A 27,370-nucleotide genomic window follows, 5' to 3' on the forward strand; every position below is an offset into this window, starting at 1 on the left:
CAAGAGGCTCTGTGGTTTTTAGTAATTAGTACAACTGTACAAGATGAGCTGAATAAAATGGCCTAAAAATATTCACCGCTTGATACATGTGGATATGTATATCAAATACACAGTATCATACAAAATTCACCTGCTAAAGTATACTATCTGAATCCTGACCAACAATTTTGTCCATGCACATGTGTTGTTATCTCGTTCTTCTTAGCATCCTCCTCGTCTGTAATAAGATCATGGAAATTCAGCACTTGTCACACTCATTTACCCATTTTAAGTTAATTATTTTCCTATCATACCCTTCTTTTCAATCCTTAATTTACCTACATATACATAACAAAAAGTTTTAAAGTAACAAGTACTTTTATATATTTCAAATACATCAAACCAACTAACCAAGTAAGAAATGAGAATATTTACAACATAAATTTATATTATTTATATCTCATATATTAGAATCGTATCATACAGGCAAAATTTAATACTGTGAAAAACAGATAAGTTTTTAGAGAAAAGATATTTGAAGGCCAAAATGACTTGTATACTAGCTCATTGACAACAGTAGTTTTTAGTTTTACTATCTAAAAAAATCTAAGTCCTCACCAAAAGAAAAAGGAAATCTTAGAAGCTATGAGGAAGTAGATGTAGAAGAACCGCTAACCCATTTGTCAGCAACAGAATCTGGTGAAGTTGGATAAGGACCCTTCTTCAAAAGTACAAGTTCATCTGTTCTAACAACAACATCAACTTCTTGTGCTTCCTTCGTGTCGAGTTCATCGCTTTTTATTGCTCTCAATATCTCCAGCACCTCATCCATTGAAGGTCTCATCTCTCTTTGTTGCTGCAAACACCTAAATGCCAATTCAGCCACTGATGTTGTCATTCTTCTCACACTATTGTCTTTTTCAAATCCAAGTAATGGATCAACCAAATCATGCAGTTCTTGGCTATGAATTTTATTGACAGCCATGTTGGCTAAGTTCACGTCATTGCGATGCCGTGTAATATCCACGGCTTGTAATGACGATATAAGCTCGACTAAGACTACTCCAAAGCTATAAACATCGCTCTTGTCGGTGAGTTGGTAACACTGATAATACTCAGGATCAACATAACCAGGTGTTCCTTGTGGAGCAGTTGTTACATGTGTGACATCAGTTGGAAACAACCTTGAGAGGCCAAAATCAGCAACCTTAACATGAAATTTCTCGTCTAGGAGAATGTTGTTGGATTTAACGTCTCGGTGCATGACATCAGATGCATGGAGGAAGGCTAATGCCTCAGCTGTTTCTACTGCAATGTTCAACCTTACAGCCCAAGGAAGCAAAGTCGAGCTCGATCGGTTCCCATGAAGATGATCAGCTACTGTTCCATTAGGTATGTATTCATAAACAAGCAGAAGCTCTCTGCTATGTCTTGAGGTACATCCATAGAGTGTCACCAGGTTCTTATGCCTTAAACGTGCTAGAATCTCAACTTCATTCATGAACTGTTCCACGCGTTTAAAGTTGCTTTCGTAATGGCGCTTCACTGCAACCACACGCCCGTCATTGAGTTCACCTGATCAACAATCACAAGAGATATATAGTTTATAAAAAAACCAGAAAGGGAAATCAATTCAGTTAGAAAATGTTATATTGGAAAGTGGAGATTATATTGTTACCTTTGTAAACAGTGCCAAAACCTCCCTCTCCAATTTCTTTAGAAGTGTGGAAATTTTCGGTAGCTTCTTCTAGTTCAGCATAGGTGAATACCTTGACACCAAAGTAGAAACTCTTTGGCGCTGTGTTGGATTTGGAAGAGGGGTAAGAAGGAATACTCTGAGACAAATTAGTACTGGAGGTTAGAGTGCCAGTGCCAGTGCCAGTGCTAGTGCTAGTGCTAGTGTTAGTGCTAGTGCCATTGCTTGCAGGTGGCATGAAGAGGTCATTGCTTCTTGATTTCTCAGCATTTTTCCTCCTTCGCCGCACTACAAAGCATGCAAATCCTAGAATGCAAGCAAGGACAGCAACTCCTGCAACTATGCCTGAAGATAATGCTAGACATCAGTAAAAATTTACTTCTAAAATCTAAATTCAATCTATCTGTTAGGAAAATAGAAGTTACCTATTATAACGCCAGTGTTAGAGTTTTTACCTGGAACACAAAAAAAAATGATGTCAGAACAAAGAATCAGACAAGGATAGAAAAGGGGTGGAAAAACAAACTAGTGGGAAGTCTCATGTTCTGTTGTTCCATATATGAACTTGAAATTAATAAGGCCTAATTTCCATTCTTAATCAAATAGTTGAGCAATGACATGTAGCTTTAAGATAAGAGCAAATTAAGTTACAAGTGAGTAATGTACAATATATTACTTCGCCTCCAGAGAAAAAGAAGAAGCATTTAAGTGAAATCGCAGCAACGGTATTAGTCCACACAACAACACAATACTAAGAAATCATCCTTAAAACCATGGTTCTAAATTCCGGTATAAAACTGCAATGATAAAGATGTTAAAGTCCCTCACAACATCATCGCAACTGCAATTATGGTCGCTTGCTTAGGCTGTATCATACAATGTTTCGCATAAAAATTGCAAAGCAAAACCACAAATACAAGTGCACCGCAATTTAAAATCATACTTAAAATCAATAGTTTTTACATGAATTAAGAATCATCACCAAACAACAGAATTAACCAAAAGAAAAGCTAGAATACCTGAAAATGGACACAACCCATTACCACAAATACAAATAGGTTCATTGTCATCATAATCAAACCCACATTGTTGACCACCAGAACCAATACACTCAAAACAATCATTCTCAAAAGGGTTACTATAACTCACATTAAACCCTTTCATCAAAACCTCCCTAAGCAAAGACCGGTTTCCTACAAATCTATTAGCCTGCTCTATAAGAATTGGCACCCCAACACCAACATCACATTGAACAATTCTAAGAATTGGGTCCAAAGGAAAAGGACCAACCAAAGAATATGAATTATTCTTATCCCCATAACTCTCACAGTAAAACAAATTCTCTGGCGTTTTGATGAATTCTGAAGTGGGTTTGCAGCCATAAAACAAAGTAAGGTTACGGTTTCCAAAACCGAAGCTAAAGCTAGTTCCATCAAAAGTTGAGTTAACATAATGATGAGTACATGTTTCATTCCAAAGGTCTAATCTTGCTAAGGTGAGAGAACGAGTCAGTGAGTTGATATGAAGGACTCTGTAACTCACTGAGGAAATGTTCAACTCAGGAACATTGTTGTGGCAGTTCAAGTGAAACTGCGGTGGTCCACAGAAGGAAGGACGGCCGCCGCCGGTGAAAGGGTAGGAAAGGTTGGTTATGGTGCCACAGTTGAAGGTGGTGGTGTGGCAGCTAGAAAGTGATGCATAAGAGGGTAATGATGTTGCATGGTATAGAGAGAAGATGAAAATTGAGATGATGATGACGATGGGAGAAGAGAGGGACAACATAGTTTGTTGTTCCTTCATTTGTGTTTGTTGAAATATGCAACCATAGAAGAGTTGTTCGTACTTGTTGTCTAATAGTTTGGACTAATGAAGAAAAAAAATGAAGATATATTTTGTTGACTTTACTTTGATGTTCAATATATATATTATTTATAAACTGAGATATTTAAGCTGAATCTAGCCGCCAAAGGAGTGTTTTTTTCTTTTCCTGTTTTTGTCCTGTTTGTTTTGTTTAAAACAATAGGCTGGGGGAAATTATTGTATTGGGGATGGTCGTGAGGCACGTGTATATGATATTGAAAGGTACTATTATTTTATGGTCAAATTATAGTACTAATTTGATTGAATGGAGGCTGTTCAAAATCTAGAACTATATGGTAGAAAGGTATAAGTCAATACGGAACACATGGTTTTGAAGTTTTTGGCAGGTTCAGATGTCTGCTTGATGGGTTTTGTTTTTTCCTAGAGGAAGGGACAAGTGGGTTAGTTGGACTTGAAATTATACTATTAGTTAAATTTAACAGACACATGGAGCGATATCATCAATTGATAGGAAGTAGTAGAACATGTTTAATGACAGTGGCAAATGGGTTTAATTTCAGAGATTGAATATATGGAGATATATAAAAGGGAAATGGTAACAAATATCCTAGGGCACATGTTAATGAATCAAATAGAGAAACATTGTCTTGAAAATATTGTGTTCAATTCTTTCATAAGTTTGAAAATTGTATTCAAAATGATGTGTTTAACTAAAAAATTCTATTTTTGATTCTTTAACGTGTACTCTAAGGGAACTTTTCAGGAAGAGAAATAACATAGTGGAATTATCTGATACCATTATGGTTAAGTTTCCCATAATGGTTATTCTATCAAAGAAGTGGAGACAACTACAAGAGCAAAAATGGAACTCCTTTAAGAAGTTTTGCTAAATAACCATTGATCCTTAAAGCTGAAGTCATAGACACCACCCCCCCACTTACTTCTTAAAGAAAAAGTTACCAACCCCTAATTCTTCAAGGTTTTTTAATATAGTAAATTCTGGATTAACAAGGGAAAATACATATCCAAAGTCAGAAAGGAGGAATTATTTACAGATATTTGATGAAGAAGAGGAAAATAGTCTAAATAAAAACTACAAGTCCATGTTAGGGCAAGTGTCTTTATATTTTGACTTAAAATGATAATGAGAGAATTTAAGCAGAGCATGATGAGTTACCTAGATGAAAAACACATTATTGAACACCCAAAAAAAAAAGAATTAATAGAGTTGCTGGCCCCATAAAAATGAAGGAATAAGTCTAATAATTAAGGTCAAAGAAGGCAACTACTAGAAGAGGTAGCTACCATTTTTTTTTTGTTGCGGCATTTTCTAGAAATATTGACTACCTGAAGGATGAAGATGTAATGCTACAAGCACATTATTGACTAGCTAAAGAGAAGAGGGGAATAGAAAATATCAGAAAAAACCACCCATATCAGATGTTGTCAACATAGTTTTAAAAATGCCTATCCATGAAGTCAATCTGAACCGCAACATCAAGATTTTTTATGTATCTGTAACCATGATCGATGCTGCATAAGTCCATATTCGATCATGGTTTCTTCCTATATCAAACATCACAATTCACGACACGCTCCACGCCAATTTATCTTGATTGACTGCTGTCACGACTTAAAATTTTGCTTCCTAACAGAAACTATGACAATTTGGCATTACTAATCTTAATTATAGTAAAATATGAGAATTAGGATGTTACTGTGTAAGGGAATATTTTGGGTGACTATACTACAGGTACTTACTCACCTGATCTACATGAATGTGAATAGGATCCATCCTTGCAGAAGCAAGTGAATTCCCTTGAACTTTGTTCATAACCACAATGCCCACCAGAGCTTTGGCACTCATGACACAAACTATTATTTGCATTCCACTCCACTCCAAAGCCACTATCAACAACATCCTTCAAACTCTCCACAGTTGAATTTGTCTCTACCCTTTCAGCTTCTGACTCCAAAATTGGAACAATGACACTAGATTTGCATGTTCCAACTGTTTCACTCAATGAGACCAAACTCACATCATTCTCAAGATTACTCTCCAACACAAAATAGTTAACCATTTGAGTTCCATTTACACTACAATTAAACTGAGGGGAATAACTATCTAGTATAGGAAATGGAGGGTAAAGACAATCATAGTAGAGTGTCATGTTCCGAAAGTCCGAACCGTAATCGAAGAAAGTGCAACCTATAGTGGTGTTCTTAAGGTTTGTGGGACAAACATTGTTCCAATAATCAGTTCTTACAACTTTGAGTCTATGGTCAGAATCAGTGACTTCAAGAATTCTATAACTTTGTGACATAATGGTAATGGTTGCTACTTCACCATTGCATTGTAGTTCAAAAGCAGGGTGGCCACAATATTGAGGTCTACTTGACCCCCAGAAAGGATACCTCAAGTTTCTTATATTTGCACAATCAAATAAAGAACTGCACTTTTTGTATTTCACATTATCATCACAAGAAGAAGTTGGAATTTGATTTAGGATGATGATTGTAATTAAGAATGAGAAAAAGATGCTTTGATGAAGTTGCATTTTGAAAATGAGAAATGCTAAGTTGATGTGAGCTTACGATGAGTTTTAATGTGCATTAGTAATATTGATGCAAATGAAGATTTAGGTGACCTATATTAATACTGTATTTTTCTTTTCTTGGAAATTAGTAGTATTGCTTTACCTAACCTAAAAGAAATTGTAAGAGTTGATGGTTGGAGTCAAACAATTTAGTTTATAAATTCCCAAATTGGTGTCTAACTACTCTAAACTACTCAAGCCTAATCAATACTTATGATTCATGAATTAATCAAAAGTCAAAAGAGGTGTGACAATGACACGTTTCAACTTTCAACCAACAATAATAATAATAAAATAAAAGTAATAACAACTATGAAAAATATATGTTACTTTTAATTTAGCAAACGAGTTTCTTTGACACGGTCATATGGATGGTGCCAATAATCAAAATAAAAGAATTAATTAAGTTTAGAACTGGACCAATTAAAACTGTATGATCTGTAAAGATGTGAAAACGTAATGGTTTGGTGAAAATCATGTAGGAAATGGTCAAAAGGAGAACTTGTACGTATCCGAAAAGTCAAACAACTAAGCTATGTTGGTAGCAAGCAATCTCTCACACGTTCTTCTTCAAGCGCCAAGGTGGTGCTTGTACACTAGGCTTTTACAAAATTAATGTTAATCGGGATTTTCTCAATTTAACCCCATATCAATATATAGTATTGTTAGATTTTTTTAGAGTAAAAATTCAACTAGATACTTTGGTTTCGATATTTATACACATCTCACACCAACCACTTATGATAGACCCTAATAGATTGTCTATCTTACAACATAATAATATGCTGTTTTCATAATTCCTAAAATTATCAATATGTAAATTTTATAAAGGTTTTGAATCTTAAATATTTTACTTTGACGATTTTTGATCCTTGAGACCTATCTCGCTTAAATTTAAAGATTTTAAATTTTTAAGTTTAAGAATATTAGTAATTTCAATGACTAAATGCATTACTAACTCAGATTTCGTTACCATATTACCAGTTGTAGAAACATATATATAGGAGTTTTATTTTCACACTTTAGCTAATTTTTTTGTACTTCCCTTTGTTTATAAAAAAAAAAAAAAAAAAACATGAGTTAGAGAAAGTGATAATATAATATTATTGACATACTTGAGGTTGGTGCCTTTTCTGAATTGCACATATCTTTATAAGGTACATCCTTACAGAAACATCTGAATCCAGTTCCTCCATCGTTGCCACACAGTCCACCAGATCCAACGCATCGGTCACATTCCGGAGAGTTTACATTCCATCTCAACTCAAAACCTTTTTCTAATGCATCGTCTAATCCACTACCAGATGCAAGTTGTGAAGTAAAGGTTTCCAAAATGGGAATGACGACAATAACACTTGGACTACATATGGTGGAATACAAAGTAGGATCAACAACGGTGTAGACAACAAATTTAGTATTATGGCAGTCAACACTATGAAACATATTCGATGGGTCTCCATTTGGAACGCAGTTATATAACAGAGTCACGTTTGAAACACCGCTAAATCGTTGAAACTGACCAGTGTTATCGAATGTGCTGTTACTGTAATTGTTATTAACAGCACAAACATCGCCACTCGAGTAATCTTCTCTAGCTACAGTCAGTTTCTTTGTTGTATTTTCCCAATCAAGAATACGGTATTTCACGTTTTTAATTGTTATCTTCGGCACTTTTCCTTCGCACATGACCTCTGTATTAGAATCACCACCGCAGTATTTGGCTCTGTTTCCTCCCCAGAACGGATACTTGAGGTCTGGGACGCTGCTGTTGCAGTCAAAAGCGGTGTTACAGTTTGTGTATTGGGGATCATCTTTGCAAATACATGTTGGAATATTCATGATTGAGATCATCAAAAGTGTGATAGAGAAATAGAAAATAATGGAAGAAGAAGATGGATGATGAAGTAGAGGTTTCATTCTTGCAACAGAAGAAAGATGACTAGCTATGGTTGAAGGGATACAGAGCAAAAAGGAGAGATATATATTCAAAATAATAAAGACTGAATATAAAATACGCGTAGATGCATATAATTGGGAGTTTAATAATCAAGTCGTTTTTCACTTTCAATGAATTGAAAGATGGAAATTTAAAATTCAAGAGTTTGATGTTTCTAGGAAACCCAAAGGAAACGGCAAGTGCATAATTAATTAATTTAAACTGCTTAGCTTAGTTGAATAATGTTAAGTTGTATACACACCAGTATTTAGTTTGTCTTATTTCAAATTTCCTTGCTTCCAGAAGGGTGGTCTTTTGTTGACTCCCTCTTTATTAGTCTCTTGATAAATTGAACACAACAAAATGTCATGTGTTTCATTCATTAAATACCTTCATAATTAATATAGCTAGTATTGTATTATATACTAATATTATATACTTTATGGTATTATTTTACTCTAACTTAAAGTATTACTGCTTTATATTATATTTTATGTAACAGCAAATAGTTTTGATTGATAGAATTCTATTAAATAAAACAAACATGAAAAATACGAAGGGAGACAGATTTTAATATTGACCACCTTGGACTACATCAATTTAATTGGTCCACTTAGGTGGTCTACCCTAAACCCTGCATGTACAATGTAATTTTTCCTAAACATTATTTTTACTAAAAAAAATAAAAAATAAAATAATTACTAATTTATTTTTATTAACTAAACGTGTAGAGTGGAAATTAATAAAACAACAAGAACTATTTTCAATTTTTCTATTGACATGAAGATCTGATTTTTACCAAATCGTAAATTGTGAGGATGGCTACTGAAAAGTATATGAAAAAAGAAAAGTTCACTTAATTACAAGACAGCAATGCAAGAGCGAGGAGTATTTCATGCAAAAAACGAAAAAAATGCACACAAATATATTTACTCCCAAATAAATGTGCATAAATTAGTCTTATTTACTACATACTTTCTTTAACCAAGAAAAGGAAATATCTTATCAGGAAAAAACACCAAAACACAAATTTTCAATTTTATTGACTGCGACATATAAAAATCTAGCCGTAGTTAATGAAGCAAGCATTCAGATTAATATTTTAGATTCATACCGTGAAAGGAGGATAGAGTACAAATCAAGTATAGATTCTAGATAATGACTTTTTTTACACAGAGTGACTACATATATTAAAAGTTATTCATAATCACAGGTTGTATAGTTGACCATCTTAATAGATGATTTATATTGGAACTGTATTTAAAATTGCTCATAACATTATCGACAATTCTGCTAGTCTGAAGTAAAAACACACAGTACTTTTCATCCTCACATTAACAATATAACTTGATTATGACTCGCGGGTTGTACGCGTGTCGATATATTTTTATATGTGTATATTTAGTTTGTGTTATTAATATATAATTATTTTTTACTATAAAAATAGATAAAATAAAAATTTTAAGGTCTAATATAACTAAAAATATAATTAATTGTTAATTTTAAAATTTAGGAGAATATTAAAATTTTAAATATCTCAACATAAAGAAAAAATGATTTTTTTTCATGAACATCATTTATTTATTTGTCTACACGTTAAATTTTAGTGTGTTTGCCTCATTGTTGTTCCTCAACTATTTTAGTTGAAAACTTAACTATAATTGTTTTTGTTGAATAATCTTTGAACATTTGTGATTAATAATGTTATATATGCCAAATTATTATATATGTAACTAATAATGTAAAATATGCCAATGTGAAATGAAAATTATTTTATTTCACAAACATCATTTATTTATTTGTTTACACGTTAAATTTTGGTTTGTTTGCACCATTGTTACTCCTCAACTGTTTTTAGTTGAAAAATTAGACATAATTATTTTCGTTGAAGAACCTTTGAGCATTTGTAACTAATAGTGTTATAGTGCTTGTTAATGGTATACAATCAAATATATTGTGAACTTGAAATTGGAGAGTTGAGATCGAACAATATTTTTTTAAACAAAATTGAAAGTGCAAAGAAACCATCGCAATAATTTGACATTTTAATTGTATTAGTTATTTGAAGCACCCCAAAAATATTATTAAAAATGAAAAGATGAATAACAAAAAATTGAGAAAAAGAAATGAAATCTTCTAAAATATAATAACCTCTTTATTTATATTGATAAAATGAAGTTATTGTTTAAATAGTAAGAGATTGAATCATTATATTAATAGTTTTGTAAATAAAACTAATTAATTTGTATTTTTTTTCAACATATCTTATCACACCATCATTAACATATAAAAAAATAAAATCAATAATATAGTTAATTTAAATTGTAAAAATGGAAATGTGTTATAATATATTGCTTTTGATTGATAAGTGTATGATTTCTTAACTAATCCTACACAGTCACTTTGTAGTGACTTTTAGAGTTCGTTTTTTTTAGAGATATAACATTAATTTGTTAACTTTGTTTTGTTGAAAGTATATTATTTTTTTTTTGTTAGTGCTAGTTAAATGATACTTTATTTGCATTTATAGATAATGAATTATAATGAATACATATTAGAATTAAGGTATAACTTGGTTCGTTTTTTTTAGAGATATAACATTAATTTGTTAACTTTGTTTTGTTGAAAGTATATTATTTTTTTTTTGTTAGTGCTAGTTAAATGATACTTTATTTGCATTTATAGATAATGAATTATAATGAATACATATTAGAATTAAGGTATAACTTGGTTCGTTTTTTTTAGAGATATAACATTAATTTGTTAACTTTGTTTTGTTGAAAGTATATTATTTTTTTTTTGTTAGTGCTAGTTAAATGATACTTTATTTGCATTTATAGATAATGAATTATAATGAATACATATTAGAATTAAGGTATAACTTGGTCAGTGAAAGAGACATATCCAAGAGTTTTAAGAAAAAAAAATTAAGTCCAAAATCCGATAAAATTAATATTTTTTGAGTAACATGATAAAAATAATATAACTATTAATTTACTAACATCTGCTTATAAAAAAAAATATTTCAACTATTAATAATGATATTGAATATGTCATTATTAATTTATGAAGGAAGATTAAATCCTACACAATCACCTTAAATTAAAGTATAGCTTGGTTAGTGAGAAACATTGTAGAGTTTTAAGATGAAGGTTTCGTGTGTAAAATCTAATAAAACTATTTTTTTGTAACATGAAAAACTAATATAACCAATAATTTGTTTTAGCTATTATTAGTGATATTGAATATATCATTATAAACTTGTGAAAGAAGATTAAAAGGAAAATAATAGATTTAATGATAACTGAATTTTCAAATTAAATTTAGTATTGATATATATTTATTTGTGGAACTTGAAACGTTTTGTTTAAAGTAAATTTTAATTATTTATAAAATAAATTTATAAAAAACTATTTATTAACTATTACAAAAATCAAAATTGCAATCTTTTGTATACTTTATCATGGTTGAGTGAAATGCATTTGAATCCTCTAATATTGAATCGATTAAACATGAAAGAGTTATGTTTGAAGATCCTATCAAATTTGTAAATGGAAATACATTATTTATTTATTTGAGGACATAAGCTACAAATTTTTTTAATGACATAAACTACAAATTAATATAAAGAATATCAAATGTGTGATGAAAATCTAATAGAATGAAAGAGAAATGTCAATACACGAGTTCTTTCTTACATATAAATTCGGTTTTTCAAACTCAAAATATGTGTCTTTGAAATGTGTTGAGATGTCTCGGTTCCAATTTATTTTATCTTTGATACCCGATAAAATGTCTTAAAATACAAAACAACACACACACACACATATATATAGAGGTGTTTTGTCTAGTTGTGTGGATAATTTATAGTTAATTCCATAGGTGTAGAGAAATTTATTGATTGAGTCACAAATTTTTCAAGAAATGAGCATTGATGACTTCATGAGATCAAATTCGTATTTGCAAATGATAACGGATATATTTAGGATTGGATAATTAATTGGATATATTTGATTACCAACAAATATGGATGGATATGTAAAGATAGAAATGGAAGAAAGTGAAAGTTGATTGTAGTGAGAAGATGATAGGTTTATTTTCATGAGGAGCTTTTGTGTGTGAGTTTTTAACATCTGTGTATAATGTGTGAGATATAAAAGCTAAATTGAGAAATTGAATATGTAAGATGAATTGTAGAAGTTTATGAAGGGTGTCACGTAACAAAATAATCGATGTGGCGCAAATGCTATGATGAGACACATAAGGGTGTGATGTGTCATTCAATTGATTTAAGAGTCTATTTTAATATATTAATAGATAGATAGATTTGATTGGTGTCAGTTTGACAAAAATGAAAGAAAATAAATATGATTTAGTTTTGAGGTATGCCTTTCTATTTTCTCTTAGATTTTGCTAAATTGACGATCGATCAAGTCATTGTCTTTAGGAGTATTCATGGTGCAAAAACTTAATTAAATTGAACCACATTAATGATTTGGTTTAATTCTTGAAAATCATTTTCGAATCAAGTTCAATTTGAACCGGTTTGAAACTGATTTATAAATATAAATCAATTTCATATTTTGAACAAATTTTTAGTTAAAATCGATTTTGAACTAGCTCTTATTTGGGAAAATTCAAATTTTTTTCAAAAAAAAAAGTTTATGAATTTTTCCGAGAAAATAGATGTAAAAAATTTCTCGATAAAAATATTTTCGAGATAAATAGTTTCAATTATTTTTCGAAAAAAAAGATCGAAAATTTCAAAAAAAATTTGACAATTTTTTCAAGAAAAAAAATTTTCTAGAAAAATAGATGTAAAAATTTTGATTTTTTTCAAGAAAAAAATTTGTCAAAAGTTTCTCAATTAAAAGAATTTTCGAGATAAATAGTATCGATAATTTTTCAAAAAAAGAATTTCAATTTTTTTTTCAAGAAACATAGATGTAAAAAATATTTTTCAATTTTTTTCTTAGATATATTCCAAGAAAAAAATTATTAAGTTTTTTTGAAAATTAAAAGTCTCAATATTATATATATATTTTTTCTATATGTTTTCGAGAAAAAATAAATTTCAAAAATGTTTTAACAAAAAAAATTAATTAAATTAAAATTATTTTAAAATGATTAAAGTGATTTATATTTAAACAAATCTAATTGTCTCATACGTTACTACAATAAGGAGAAAGGGATGGAAGTTGAATCTATTATATAAAAAAGAAAATAGACTAAGCAAACTATTTAGGTTTCTTTCATACAATTTGAGACTTCACAAGCATCATAATTAGTCAAGACGACTCCTTCCCAAATGAAGCAAGTTTTCAATTTTCTCATCATAACATCAATGTCACTTTCAAAATTTTGAGAAAATATGGTATGCCATAAGAAATAGAAATTTCAAACACGGAATTAACGGGGGGAAATACCATTCATTTCTCAAGTTTGAGAGAAAATCAAATACTACAATACACTTATGGAACTCCTTGACATCACAACTCACCTATTGTGAGGACAAGTGTCGAAAAACAAATATTTTCTATTCCATCTATTTCCACTTAACATAATTTCATCTTCTCTAAAAGTTTCTAAGCATATATAGCCTAACTGTTTTCAGATCTTTAAACTAATGAAACTATTAAAGTCCTCCAGATACCATTTAAACTAGAAGAAAATGTATTTTTAGTTTTAAAGCTACACATGAGACAAAATCCAAAGGGATAACATTAAGCTATTATTTGAACTAGCCAACTGATAAACAACTTGAGTTTTGGGATAACAGTCAAACTCAATAAACAAAACAAGTGTTTTTGGTAGATAATAACTCTTACTGTTTAATAATAAGGACTAACTGACTAAGTAAAGGATTAGGATGTCTGGCTTTGGGAAATTCTACATTTTCCTTAGTTGCATATTGCAGAGTGATTGATGACTCTGATCAAGATCAGACACCTCAAATTTCAATCATGTATTAGTGCTCGATTTTGATCAGACGCCTCGCAATATGCAATATGCAAATGGGATTTCCCAATTGCGAGAAATCCAAAATCCCTAAGTAAACTATATCGTGAACAAGTTGACTAATTATTCATATTAGACTATCATTTTATAAAGAACAGAAAATGCAATTAGCAGTTAGCAAAAATCTTTAGACATACCTGGAAGTGCATTAGAATCAGGTACAGAATTAGAACAAGATTGATCTCTGCAGTAGCAAGTTGTTTGATTTGAAATCCAGTTATAACCACAAAATTCACCTAATTTTTGACACTTCTCACAATCTTCAATACCAGCTATCCATCTCACTACAAATCCATCTCTAATTACCTTCAGTATTTTAGTCAAATCACTAACATCATCAATTAATGAATAAGAAACTGGAACAACCATACTTTCTTTGCATGGAAAAGCTGGAGGACCAATATTAGGCTCAAACCAAGTGTAAACATATTCTTCAGAATATCCATTGGAGGGACATGGAAAGTGTCCACTTGGAGAGGGGAAATTAATTGAAATTGGATTTGGACAACCATAGAAGAGGATAAGATTATTGTAGTTAAAATCATAAACAAATATTTCAGTGTCTAATGTGGTGTTGACATGTTTTGATGGACATAGTCCTTGCAAATAGTCTTCTCTGGTGATTCTCAAAGTATGTTCATAAGGGTTAGCCTCTAAAACCTGATACTTGACACCATTGATGGTTATGTAGCTGATGTTGTTTTTGCAAGTGAGTTGTAACAAAGGGTGGCCACACGCATTTGGTCGATTGTTTCCCCAGAAAGGAAAACCGATATTTGTTATATTTCCACAACTAAACAGATTCTCACAGCCTTTATAATAAAAATTAGAACTCAAATATAAAGGTACCTGAATCAGTGTCAAGAGGATTATGAGTTGAAAAATATGAATAACATGAAGGATATTAAATAAAGAAGCCATTCTGAGAGAGTAAAGAACTGAAATATTTGCAACAACTTTATATATGCAGAGTGTGTCACTCAAATGAAAGATATAATACACAATGTATTTAAAGAAATACATGGTGACAGTGACTTATACAAAAAATTCGGTGATATAGATGACTTATGCAGAGTATTCAATTAATTAGAATAATTTCATATAGTTTCCCTAAATCATTATTTTTTTTAGTGTGGTGTGAGGTAAGCTATCTTTTAATTCCATTGTATTCATTGCACTTAAATGACCAACACAATTTAATCTCAAAAGTGTAGAGTGCAAGGATGCCCTCTTCTTCTAACCCTGAGTTTTTGTTAGGCTACTTTCCACTCCATCCTATATCACTCAAATCCTAATTCTATAAATTATTGGTTCTTCATACCCAAATAAGAACTCTAATTCCTTATGTGTGATTAAAGAGGAATAAGCATTAATATCAAGAACCTTATTATTTTAGCAAACTTCGTTGACTTTCCATAGCCTAAAGGATTGCAAGATCCCCAATTTCATAGCATGTACATATATCAAACTCTCATCAATGACCCCAAAGGTGGTGATTATGCCTCACAAAGCATTAAGAATAGGGGTGGTCAATATCAAATTACAAGAATAAAAATTAAGTAAACTAAGTCAATAATTACAAATATCTCTTGAAATCCACTCAACTTAAGAAAGGGGTTTAGTTCAACATAATAACAGAAATCATAAAGTAAAGAGACGAGCAAAGAAATTCATGCACAAATGAAGGTAGTCAAGCATCTACTAATCCTCTCTTAGCCATTCATCAAGATCTTCTGTCAAGGTTCTGAAAACACTCCAAAACTGTATTCGAATAGTATTGATAAACTGAATGAAAACATAACTCGTATATGATCTAGGATGCTAGGCCGCCCAACTATGGGCCTCAACATGGCCACCTAACTGTCAACCAACTGTTGGCGGCCTTGCTTGGGAGTGTGGCCGCACAGTGATGCTTAAGACACTTTTTTCAACTTCATTTGGTCCTTTTCTCTTCAATTTTCAAATTACATTTGCGCTCTTTATTCCCCTGAAACAAAAACAAAAACAAAAAACAATAAATGAGATTACAACTCATTTAAATGTAACCAAACCCTACCAACTGTACAGAAGAATCAGCTTATACCATCAAAAGAAAACTAAGATTTTCCAGAGGAAAAACAATGTTAAAAGTTGGGATTAAATGGCTGAAATCAATCAATAAACATAAGAAAAGCAATCATCTGAAGGCTTGCCACTCTAAACTTAAGAATTTGTTCGTCCTCAAGTAAAATATAATCATTTCTCTAGAGAATAACCAACTACTCAAGAAGACTAATATGAACAAGCCAAATGTTTCCTACCATATTTTTTACTAATTGTCCTTGGTGTCAAATATAATGTTTCCCACCATATTGACACCTCTATACGACCAAATCCCTATAATTGAGGGATATTTTTAATAATAAAACCTAAACAAATTTTGACACTCTCTCTATAGCTGGTGAATAGGTGTCCACTCTCCAAGTCACAAGATTCCCACATAGGAAAGTGTAATATCTTGTGGTTGATCTTTTATCTACAACTGACCCTGCATAGTCAGCATCAGTATATGCTTCAAGACCCACATTTCCATTTCATCTGAACAAAATTCCTCTTCCTGGGGTTCCTTTCAAATATTGCACGATTTTGGGTGCAGCTTACAAGTATACCTCAAGGTTGGTGCATGAATTGACCGACTAGACTTATAACGAAGGCAACATTAGGTCTAGTATGTGAAAGATATATGAGTCTTCCAACTAATCTTTGGTACATTTCCTTGTCAACTGTAGTATCTTCTTCTGCGGTTCTCAACTTTAAATTTGGGTGTATTGGTGTGCTCATTGGCTTGCATATTGTCTTGCCCGTTTCTTGCAGAAGATTAGTGATGTATTTTTGTTGGGATATGAAAATCTCTTTCTCAAAGTGAGCCATTTCAATTCCCAAGAAATACTTCAAATTTTCCAAGGTTTTAATCTCATTCCTTGGCTAGGTGTTGTCCTAACATTTGTATCTCCTTTTCATCATCATCGCTCACTATAATGTCGTCTAAATATACCAATAACACTGTTACTCCCTTTGACTCAAAGTGTTTGATAAAGAGGGTATGATCTCCTTGGCTTTGTTTGAAACTTAGACCCACCACGACTCTAGCAAATCTCACAAACCACGCTTGTGGCAAATGTTTAAGCCCATATAGAGCCTTCTTTAGCTTACAAACGATGGTGGCAGCAATATGCTCACTGTATCCATGGGGGTAAGTCCATATACATCTCTTTTTCTAGATCTCCATGGAGGAAAACATTTTTTACATCAAATTGGTGTAAGTTCTGTTAAAATATTATATTAGAGTGTAAATAATTAGATTAGATGGACTGTAAGTATTTCGGCCCATTAGTATTACTGTCAATTATGTTTGTTTAATACACATAGTCTATATAAAGAACTTTCATTGTGTAGTTGAAACACACGGGTTATTCAACATGTCTCTCAATACTCTTCGTATTTAACATGGTATCTAGAGCCTGTTGAGAGACAACCCTAATCGTCAACTACCCGATGGACCCACTGTTCTGGTGAATTTTTTTTTCTTTTCCGACAAACCGTGTTCTCAACTCCGGTTTCCTCCTCCCTGCCTTTGATATGTTGATTCCTAAATTTTTGTCTATCCGTCCACGCTCTGTCGTCGCTGCTGCTGTTGTCTCTGACGATTTTTTTTCGACGAACAACCACTCCAACAGCGTCGTACACCCCAGATCAGCCTACCCCTTCAGACGCATCGTCAGAAAAGCCCCCACGCACCACCAGCCTCAACGCGCGTGAGATCCACGCGATGCCAGCAACATTGCGCGTGATGGCGCGTCCGGCAGCTGTTCACGGCGCCGCTTCTTCCGTGGCACTCGCATCGGCCTCTTGCTTCCATATATGCCCTCAGTTTTCAGTTTCGAGTTACGGATATACGAGTTCCAGTTCAAACACCCCCTGTTTTCCCGGTTCCGACCCGTTTTCTGACACTCTTTACTGACCATGACGTCTCAGTCTGAAACAAAGAGCATCTTTACCAACTACATCACTTCTCCTCTCTCTATAGAAAAATTGAATGGGTCAAATTATGATAGTTGGGCCGCCGACATCAAACTATGGATACTTGGTCAAGGTTACGAGAACCAAATCTCAAGTATTGTTCCTATGTAGTGCTTCCATTTCCAAGTCCATGGCTTGTTTCCATTTCCTGTCAAACAATGCTTCAGATAAAGAAATAGATATAGTGGTTGTGTTCAGGCTTGTGAGTAAGGCTTTATGGGTAGGTGAAAATTTTTCAAAGCATAGGTAGTCAGTTGGATAGAAGGTGGAGTGGCTTGTTGGTACATGTCCTAGTATTCTTCTTAAGGGCAATTGGGATATGGAGGTCATCATAAGTTAGTGGTGTGTTGGGTTCTGATTCCTGTGCATGGGAAGATTCATAGATTGGATCACTAGAGTTTGAAGCGTCAAGGGAAGTTACCTCATGTAAAGTCGGATTAGACTCTTAGATGTGAACAAATTCAAGAATGACATTTGTTTTTCTTGTATATTCTAGATTTTTCCCATATCTTACATTAGTGCCATCAGTCTCATCTTTCTCAGAATCAATTTCAGTCTCAACATTGTCCATTGTAGTGACATCTCCTTGACTTACTGTAGTTATAAAGGTATCATCTATTTTGGATTTTTTTTTTTTTTTGCTAGGACAAGGTGATTAATTAGAGAAGTGTGTAGGTAAGGGTGTCATGTGGTCAATGGCTCCAACATCCAATGTTGGTTATAAGGTGTATTTGAAGCATTACGTCCAAAAGAAAATTGTTGTGCACCTTAATATACCAGAGAACTAGTACTTGTTGATTTCTCCAACTTACTAAGAAATAATTTGTACTTCATTTTCGGTGAGTCGAGTCAATCCTTCTTTCCTTTCTTCAACAACCACGATTAATATCATGTGACGGTGTCTTCCTCAAGAGAACACAAAATAACCAAAAACCAGCAGTAAAATGGGACCAACAAGATGAAAGTGTCCTCTAACGCAGTAATAATGGTAGAAAGTCACAATGAATAGTACTCGCATGAACATTACTCACCGTAAAACAAAACACGGCAGTAGAGAAGGGTTGTTTGACTTTGAACAGATATAAGAATGTTGCAATGAAGACAACAAAGGATAAACAATTACCGCTGTTTGGAAAAACATAGGAAACCGCAAACAAAGACGGCGGCAAGGGTTTATGCGGAAGCAAGACCCCCCAAAATCGGGAGCTCTGATACCAGCTCAAGAATTAGGGAAATATATTTTATTAAACTGAAATATGCTAACAATACATCATATATATATACGAGATACTAAGATAAATAAGGAGAATATAATTAGTACTTCTATATGTGAATGCGAATAACTCAGATTATCAAGGATACGGCTCTCGCGGTGGTCATAATGGCTGTAGTAGTGGTCGTTTTGTTAAGGCATCCGCCCATTGGTCTTCAAGAGGTTGAGAAAGAGAAAGGTTGGGAGAGAGAGGTACAGGTCTGGGTGTAGCAGGCCTGGAACCTGAACCAAGGGTGGGAGTAGGCATGTGGGATGAGGGAGGAGATGAAGGTGAATTTGGTATTGCTAAGGTACCAGAAGTAGGTGGACCTGTATTATTAATAGTGCTGTTTGTAGCCATGTGATTTGGAGGCCGGGATTGTGTAACTTGTAGGGACCTGTATTATATTGTTTCTAATACTATACACCAAATCCCTATAATTAAGGGATAATTTTTAATAATAAAACAGAGAAACAGAATTTCACAATGTCAAATCCATAAATTATTGGGAAATCTATCTTATTAAAATAAGTATAAAATATTATAAGTATATATAAGCAACATAGTTATCATAATCAATTACATCTCATTTCAGTAAGATTTAACTGTATACAACTGCTAACCAACTAATACCTGGTGAAGAAAAGCTTTTGTCGCATAGAATAACCTTGAGAATTGAGATGCCATCAGTGGTGTAAATCAAACCTCCAGCAATGTTTATTGAACTGGAATTTGCTTAAACACCATGAAATTAATCTACACAATCCTGTATGTGATATTCAATGTTCTCCTCCCACTCATGCCAGCCTCAAGGTGACACTAGTTGATGTTGGTGTCAAGTGTCAATGAAGTCTTTTCCCTTTTGTTTCTTGACAAAACAAGATAATTGTTTGTCATCCTTTAAGGATGAATGAATGGATAGACGTCAAATGGGTGATATTTCACTTTGTCAAAGGAACAGAATCCATATCATGCTTTCTTAACTTTCTCTCTCAATCACTCCACAGAAAGACAACTATTTTTCTGCAATAATTATGGTCATGACATGCACAAGGAGAATTATATCGAATTTCACACAGTCCATATTGCTTGCATTGTTTCTAGAATTTCCTGTTATCAATGAACAATGTTTCACTGACCAGAAAAATGTCTTCCCTCTGTTTCTGTCAATGCCAAATATGCAAGTCAATGCTGGAAATGCTAGAAAGCAAGCCCTGACATTGAAATTCATTCTGAAAGCCAAATGTTTTCCTCCTCAGACATCTGAAACTGAAGACTTAAACCACTCATGTGGTCTGCCAGACTATCCATTATCAAAAGGATGTCAGTCATTCTGCTATTTGACTTATCTTGTGCTTCAAATATGTGGACTTTGCTTTTGACTTCAATCCAACTACAACCAGGATTTGATTTTAGACCTTTGTCTTTCATTGATTTTCGCACTCGTGCTACCTGATTCCACCAACCAACACTTGCATACAGATTTGCCAGCTGGAGAAGTGTTGCAGAGCACCCTGGTTCCAACGATAACCTGCTTTCTGCTGCTCGGATGCCAATCCAAACACTTCCATGAAGTCTAGAGGAAGAAAGTAGGGAACCCCATATCACAGCATTCGGACAAACAGGCATGTTTTTGATGAAATCAAGAGCCTCAAGAAGCAAACCAGCCCGACCAAGAAGATCTACAATGCAGGAATAATGATCTAGTTTTGGCTGCAAACCATGATCAACCATGGAATTAAAGTAAACTTGACCTTCTTTAACAAGACCTCCATGCCGACATGAGGATAAAATACCAAGGAAAGTTACAGCATCGGGATTAACACCTTGTTTTGTCATCTCCTCGAAGAGACTAATCGCCTCTTGTGCAAGCCCATGGTGTGCATACCCAACAATCATAGAGTTCCATGTTACAACATCCCGATTCACCATGTTTTCAAATATGTACAAGGCATCATCGATTGCCCCGCATTTGGAATACATGGCAATGAGAGCATTGTAAACATGCAGGTAACAATGAAAACCCGTTTGAATTATTTGACAGTGAACACCTCTTCCATGTCCAAGTGCTCCACTGCCCATACAAGCACTCAAAAGACTAGTGTAAGTAAAATAATTTGGTTTCAATTCCAAATCCCTCATCTTATGAAAGAGCTCTAAACACATGTCAGCCCGCCATTCTTGCGCAAACCCAGCAATGATTGCTGTCCATGAAACCACATTTCTCTCAGACATTTCATCAAACACACGGTATGCATCACCCAACAAACCACATCTACTGTACAAACTTATCAAAGAGGTTCCAACATAAACATTGGCAATGAACCCAGTTGTTATTGCCAAACAGTGATACTGAATACCTCCATAAAGGTCACGCTTGGATCCACACGAGCTCAAAGCAAGGGACAAAAAACACACATCAATTCCCAATCCTTGTTCCATTTCTAGAACAGAGGATTGAATTGTGGTTTCAGTAACAGTGTTCAGAGTAGCTGAATTTCCACAAAGAGGATTTGTTGCAGTGTTGTCTAAAATGTCCTCAACTAGCCTAAGATGACTTCGACGATTCTCAATATCAGTGACACTTTTTTGGGGGGATACGAGTTTAAGGACTCTTAGAGCATTAGTTAAATCTTTGTTTGATCTTTTGGGTCCCAATTTGTGGAAAGAGAAAGGCCTACGAAAATGATTTTTACTATGAAAATATGTTGGAATCCTGTTCCTTGCAAGGAAGAACAGTGATGTGGCCATTCTAATGGAATCCATAGGTCATACCTGTGTGAAACTTGAGACAGACACATGTTGGCAAAAAAGCATGACACTGAACCTTAATTCACAAAATAGTTTACATTGATTCAGAAAACTGTTAGGCAGCGTTTATTTCATAGTCATTCATGGTTAGAAAAAGTTATAATTAATCGGCTACCAGGTTCGAATATCCGCAGCAAATATTTAATTTGTGCTTGTCTGTTTCGCCAAAAACACGCTGATGATAGTTATTGGTGTTTTTTTGACATCATCAATCCAACTATCTTTTAATAAATCATATGTAAAGTGACAAAATATAAAGTATAAATTTAAAATAAATAAAAAACAATTTAAAAATATATGTAGAAAACAATTATTCAAATAAAATAATATAAAAATTAATTTTAAACTATTTATTTTCAATTAGAAAAGTGTTAAGAAAAAGAAAAAACAAGTAAATAACGTTATTTTTGTTGTCGTCTAAGATATCTTGTATAATTTTGCCTTAGAAAAATTATTTGAGACATTAAAAATATAAATTTATTTATTTTATTACATCGATAGAAAATTAATTCTCATATATAAAGTATTCTTAATAATAAAATAACTTGAAGTCGTGCAAATACATCTCAATTGTTAATTATAAAAACATCAATATAGAGGTATGAGTTTAAACTCAGGTTATCGACTTTTTCGGATGTAATGTATGTGAATTTAGTATATTAGACTATTTGACAAAAAAATAATAATAAAGTAACTTGAATTTTTTTCATATTTTTATTATATAGAAATTTTTTTAACACTTGGAACTAAACTCCTGCCTTTGTGAAATATAAATAAACTCCTTCTCAAATTGACCAATTTTATTGACACCTTTCTCATGCCATTATTCACCGAGAAAGTGGTGGAAGTAAAATATTCTCATTAAAGTGAGAATAAGATTTAACTATTCATGTACTCCATTCTTACTAATAATTCAAGTGTGATAAATATTAGTCAAATCCGGTTTTTAAAAAGTACTTGAGATTAAGATTCTCATTCGTATTTCCTGAAAAAAATAATACTTGAGGATTGATTGTAAGCACAAGAAGATGAGACAGACAAACTTTTAAATAAATGCATTTTTTATTCCACTGGATATAATGTAAGTGACAAAACATGCATATACATGTGCAATGGACAAAGTTAGGTAACAAAATAGAAGGATAAAAAAAAGTATTACAAAAATGAGCACTCTCACCAAAAACAAGACGGAAGAAAAATAATACAAACATAATCATGCCCCGTAGTGTAGCACATCAAACTTGGAGCAAACACTACATGGTCAACAAAAGACAAATGAATTAGGAACAAAATCATAAACTAATGTCATTCACAATGCCATGTATCTTTCTTTCCAACACTTCTGAACAAATCTGTCCCATAGTGTGATAGAAAGACAAGAGTTCTGATAATTTTTCAATTGACATTTTTCCCATCACACTTCTTGCCATTTTCTCTCTTTCCTCATTCAACTTCAATCTCTCAATGTATGACCCTGCATTTCTAACTGTTGCACCCATTTGCTTTAGCCTATTCTCTTGTTGCACGCTCAAGGCTGTGTTTGACTACAAATTAAATAAAACATAAATCAATAAATAGAAAAAGAAAAGGAAAAAAAAATCACATTCCTATGACCCAACACAAAATAAATAAAATAGGACTCTAATCCTGTCACACATTTTTTTTAATTAGGACTATTTTTTAAGCGAATTTTTTTTTTGCACTGTAGAAAGGATCTGAATCCAATAAAATGGCATAATTAAAGTCATAAAGAAATGGAATATTTGTATAGCTGTGTACCTCAAGAAACTCTGCTCCAGCTTCAAGTTCAGAATCTTTGGTTGAGTTCATCCCACGACCAGCATTGTAGAGGTCTTTTGCATGTGAGAAACTACGCACAATAACTTTCCTTTTGTTTTCCATTTCCTTATTAAGCATTAGAGGCTTTTTAATCGATGTTAAACTACTCAACCTCTTCTGATATGCAACCACTGCCTTCACAAATTCCTGCATTTTTTTCATGAGTTTTGGAATGTTAATTAACTTAACTAGTCAATAATGTATTAGCACCAAAATAATCCTGAAAGCAATCATTTTAATATGTAAATCATCGACTTTTTCTCAAAATTGACACCATTTCTCCTACTTTGTCCCTCCAATAAATGAAAATAGTACTCCCTTGTTACATTCATTCTGGTTTTTTTCCTCCAACCAGAGACAATTATGTTCAAGACATGTTAGAATGTTAAATATATATGGACAATTCTTCCGGTTGAAAAAATAAAGTAAAATTAATAGTAGTATTATAAATTTAGAGACAAATTGATAGTTTATTCTTGTTTTCGAACCTGATAAGCAAAGGGGCATCCTGGATAATCAAATTCATCTGAATCAACCTTCCTCATACGTTCAGGATGAAACTGCAATCCCATAATAAACTTACCCTCTTCAGGATTATAAGCATCAGGATCATAAAACCCTTCAACCAAACCATCATGTGCAAAAGCCATTGGAAGAAAACGTTGTGCAAGTCTCTTAACACCTTGATGGTGATAACTATTAACCAAAATCTCCATTTTCCCTTCTTCCAAAGAATCCTTAAACCAATGATACAAAGGTGTGTTTTCAACAACTTTTACCTCATGTCTATGTCCATCATAATCATCATAATTCATATGCACCACCTTTTCACTCTCTAAACAACTTTTTGAAAGCTCTTTTCCTATGTCTTGATATAAAGTGCCTCCACATGCCACATTTAGGACTTGTGATCCCCTACAAATTCCCATGTAGGGAATGTTTCTTTCTAAACAAAGTTTGGCTAGTCCTAATTCAATTGAATCTTTTTCTTTATCAATTGATGTGTCACTCACATGTAGTCTCTTTATTTCTTCTAATTCCTCTTGAGAAAGACATGATGTGTCTTGTTCATACCATGATGGATCAATGTCTTCTCCTTCACATAGAAGTACGCCATGAATTGGTTCAAAGCTATCCAACAACATGTGGACCCCGGAGACACGAGGAACTATGACCGGTACCGCGCCATAACCGACTATAAGATCAAGGTGATATTCACCTGAAAAAATAATCATGTAACAATTAATAATTAAAAAGGGTATATCGCATTATTAGGAAAATAAACAATCAAGGGTTTTATTTTTGTTTTATAGTATCTTTCGCATGCAGCTCTAGAATTATATTATTTTGAGAAATTAAATTGCATTCTTTGAATCGTGAATTTCAATTACTATAAAACAAAAATAAAAACAACACGTTTTTGATTAATTGAAGCATGTTTATGAGGAAATGGAAACTTACCAACAAAATCAACAAATTTGTTCTTGCGAAGGGTTCGTCTAGAAACAATTAGAACACGAGGGAGAATGACGGAGAGATCGAAAGACATTGTAATTGGTTGAGTTGATAATTGCTATATTATCGGTGTTTGATTAAGATTTGATGTTGAAGAAAATTATGAAGAAGTTGTGTATGTTATTCTAATGAGGCTATCTTTGGTATAGTATTTATAGGATTCAGATTAGGATAAGGATTAATAGTTAGCAATGAGGTCCACTGTTTTATGAGTAACATTAGTATCATCAAATGTTATCCAAATTTATTTTTTATTTTTAAATGTTATACAAGTTTTATTATAAATCTATAATTTCATTAAAAATAAACATCAACAAATGTTAACTAATATTATTCTGTCTGACCTCAATTATTAAAAAAAATGGAGATAAGTACTATTAGTGTAATTTTGAGTAGGTTAGTAAATACAATTCTTTTTATATATAGTCAAGAAAATTAAATTCATTTCTTTATAAAAATTATATATAATTTTTAACAAATTTGAAAATGTTTATATTTTTTTATAATTAAGGTCAAAGGTGTATTTGTTGCAAATTTAAAAATAATATGATATATAATGTAATTCTTTTAACACCTATAAATCATAATAAATAAATATAAAAATGAAGCTAGTGACTTCAAACGAGTGATCCTTATGTATATCCAACTAAACTTAGCATGTGGAAGAGTTCACCATTTTCTAAATAATCTGTGCATTTTCTTTGGGTACAATTTATGCATCTTTTTACGAATATTCAATGCATTTTTTGTTTTTTTAAATATATTGTGAGGAAAAAAGATTTCAATTTTGAATTTTCAAGATGACAACGCATGTCAAAGTCAACAAGAGCGTTGGAGGCGCAGACGAGACAGAAAACAAGGGAACAGCGCCGTGGCTCCGCGTATGCTTCACTTTTCACACGTTTTATTTCCTTTCAAAACAAAATTAAAAAACACTTTCAAAAGGTTTTTTATTTGGTAATAAGTGGGCCAAAACCCAAAACTTAAAAAAAAAAAAAAAACACTAAATGCAACACAAGCTAATTATGGTCTAAGGAGGAGAAACAATTCATAGAAGAGTTTTCTACCTGTTAGTTACTAAAGCCATGTGAAAACATAATTTTACTATTTTATTATATATAAAAATTTGAAAAATTTTACCTTTTATTTTTTTACTACATATTTAAAAATTTAGCAAAACTCCAGCAATTTCGAATATTTCCAAACTTCTGAAATATAATTTTAAAAAAGTTTGAATATTTTTTGAAACTTTTAAAATGAGAAATTTCCATAAATTTGAAAGTTTCAAAATAGAAAAAATTTATGAATTTCAAAACTTTCAAACAAAATGAAACTCTCGAAATAGAAAAAAATTTCAAAATAAGAAAAACTTTTGAACATTTCAAATATTTAATGCGTTTGAAAATCTAATTTCTTTTACCATTCAAAACTTTAAAAAACTGAAACTTTCAAAACTTAAAATTTTAAAACATTCAGAGGTTTTAAAATATTCGAAATATTTGAAAATTTCCAAAAAAAATAAATTAATTATTGATATAATAATTAATATGTTAATTTAATTTTACAGTGTCTAAAACCAGAAGTACGAACGGATAAATTATTCTTACTATCACCAGCAACATAGGTGATAGAGCCGATGGAGTTCCACCCACAACATCATATCGATAAGTGAATGAAGCTAATCGTCAATCTCGTCACCGATGTCGTAGACATGGTTTTAGGTCTCATAACCTTGGCGAAGATGTTCAAGAGTCTGAAAATGATGCTCAGGAGTCTGAACAAAAGGATTACGAGGAACCTAAAGAGTAGAACATCGAAGAGAAGGTTCAGAACATTAAAGAGCAGG

The 27,370-nt window shown here is 32.4% G+C and overlaps 4 protein-coding genes across 4 annotated transcripts; all 4 read right to left on the reverse strand.

Annotated features, from left to right (window-relative positions):
* Positions 1-407: 407 nt before the first annotated feature.
* Positions 408-8,234, reverse strand: LOC101490779 (LEAF RUST 10 DISEASE-RESISTANCE LOCUS RECEPTOR-LIKE PROTEIN KINASE-like 1.4). Its single transcript, XM_012713690.3, is given in 6 exon segments — positions 408-1,554; positions 1,658-2,020; positions 2,101-2,130; positions 2,695-3,469; positions 5,254-5,947; positions 7,205-8,234. Coding segments are annotated over 6 exon segments (3,600 nt in total). The 5' UTR covers positions 8,011-8,234; the 3' UTR covers positions 408-622.
* Positions 8,235-13,997: 5,763 nt separating this feature from the next.
* LOC101497704 (LEAF RUST 10 DISEASE-RESISTANCE LOCUS RECEPTOR-LIKE PROTEIN KINASE-like 1.3) lies at positions 13,998-16,957 on the reverse strand. Its single transcript, XM_004492996.1, has 5 exons — positions 16,797-16,957; positions 16,131-16,191; positions 16,016-16,034; positions 14,185-14,859; positions 13,998-14,086 (listed from the first exon to the last, which is right to left on the reverse strand). Exons 1-5 carry the CDS (start codon positions 16,955-16,957, stop codon positions 13,998-14,000), a joined length of 1,005 nt encoding a protein of 334 aa, XP_004493053.1.
* On the reverse strand, positions 15,423-22,351 carry LOC101491108 (pentatricopeptide repeat-containing protein At2g37320-like). The gene is made up of 2 exons (XM_004492905.4): positions 19,993-22,351; positions 15,423-16,034 (listed from the first exon to the last, which is right to left on the reverse strand). The coding sequence occupies exon 1, from the start codon at positions 22,123-22,125 to the stop codon at positions 20,587-20,589; it is 1,539 nt and encodes a 512-aa protein (XP_004492962.1). The 5' UTR covers positions 22,126-22,351; the 3' UTR covers positions 15,423-16,034; positions 19,993-20,586.
* An 862-nt stretch (positions 22,352-23,213) lies between these two features.
* LOC101491425 (putative glutamine amidotransferase GAT1_2.1) lies at positions 23,214-25,658 on the reverse strand. The gene is made up of 4 exons (XM_004492906.4): positions 25,471-25,658; positions 24,498-25,228; positions 23,950-24,156; positions 23,214-23,714 (listed from the first exon to the last, which is right to left on the reverse strand). The coding sequence occupies exons 1-4, from the start codon at positions 25,556-25,558 to the stop codon at positions 23,463-23,465; spliced, it is 1,278 nt and encodes a 425-aa protein (XP_004492963.1). The 5' UTR covers positions 25,559-25,658; the 3' UTR covers positions 23,214-23,462.
* Positions 25,659-27,370: the final 1,712 nt, after the last annotated feature.

This window comes from Cicer arietinum, chromosome 3 (genome assembly GCF_000331145.2).
Source record: "Cicer arietinum cultivar CDC Frontier isolate Library 1 chromosome 3, Cicar.CDCFrontier_v2.0, whole genome shotgun sequence".
NCBI classification, from domain to species: domain Eukaryota; kingdom Viridiplantae; phylum Streptophyta; class Magnoliopsida; order Fabales; family Fabaceae; genus Cicer; species Cicer arietinum.

Coding starts and splice junctions, on each gene's coding strand:
- LOC101497704 (XM_004492996.1), bottom strand. CDS start 16,957: ATGGCTCACTTTGAGAAAGAGATTTTCATATCCCAACAAAAATACATC. Junction 16,192..16,796: donor ACTACAGTTGACAAGGAAAT/GTACCAAAGATT, acceptor GATTGATTTCAG/CCATTTAATCCCAACTTTTA. Junction 14,087..14,184: donor TGATTCTAATGCACTTCCAG/GTATGTCTAAAG, acceptor TTCACGATATAG/TTTACTTAGGGATTTTGGAT.
- LOC101491108 (XM_004492905.4), bottom strand. CDS start 22,125: ATGGATTCCATTAGAATGGCCACATCACTGTTCTTCCTTGCAAGGAAC.
- LOC101491425 (XM_004492906.4), bottom strand. CDS start 25,558: ATGTCTTTCGATCTCTCCGTCATTCTCCCTCGTGTTCTAATTGTTTCT. Junction 25,229..25,470: donor CAAATTTGTTGATTTTGTTG/GTAAGTTTCCAT, acceptor TTATTTTTTCAG/GTGAATATCACCTTGATCTT. Junction 23,715..23,949: donor CTGGAGCAGAGTTTCTTGAG/GTACACAGCTAT, acceptor TTTAATTTGTAG/TCAAACACAGCCTTGAGCGT.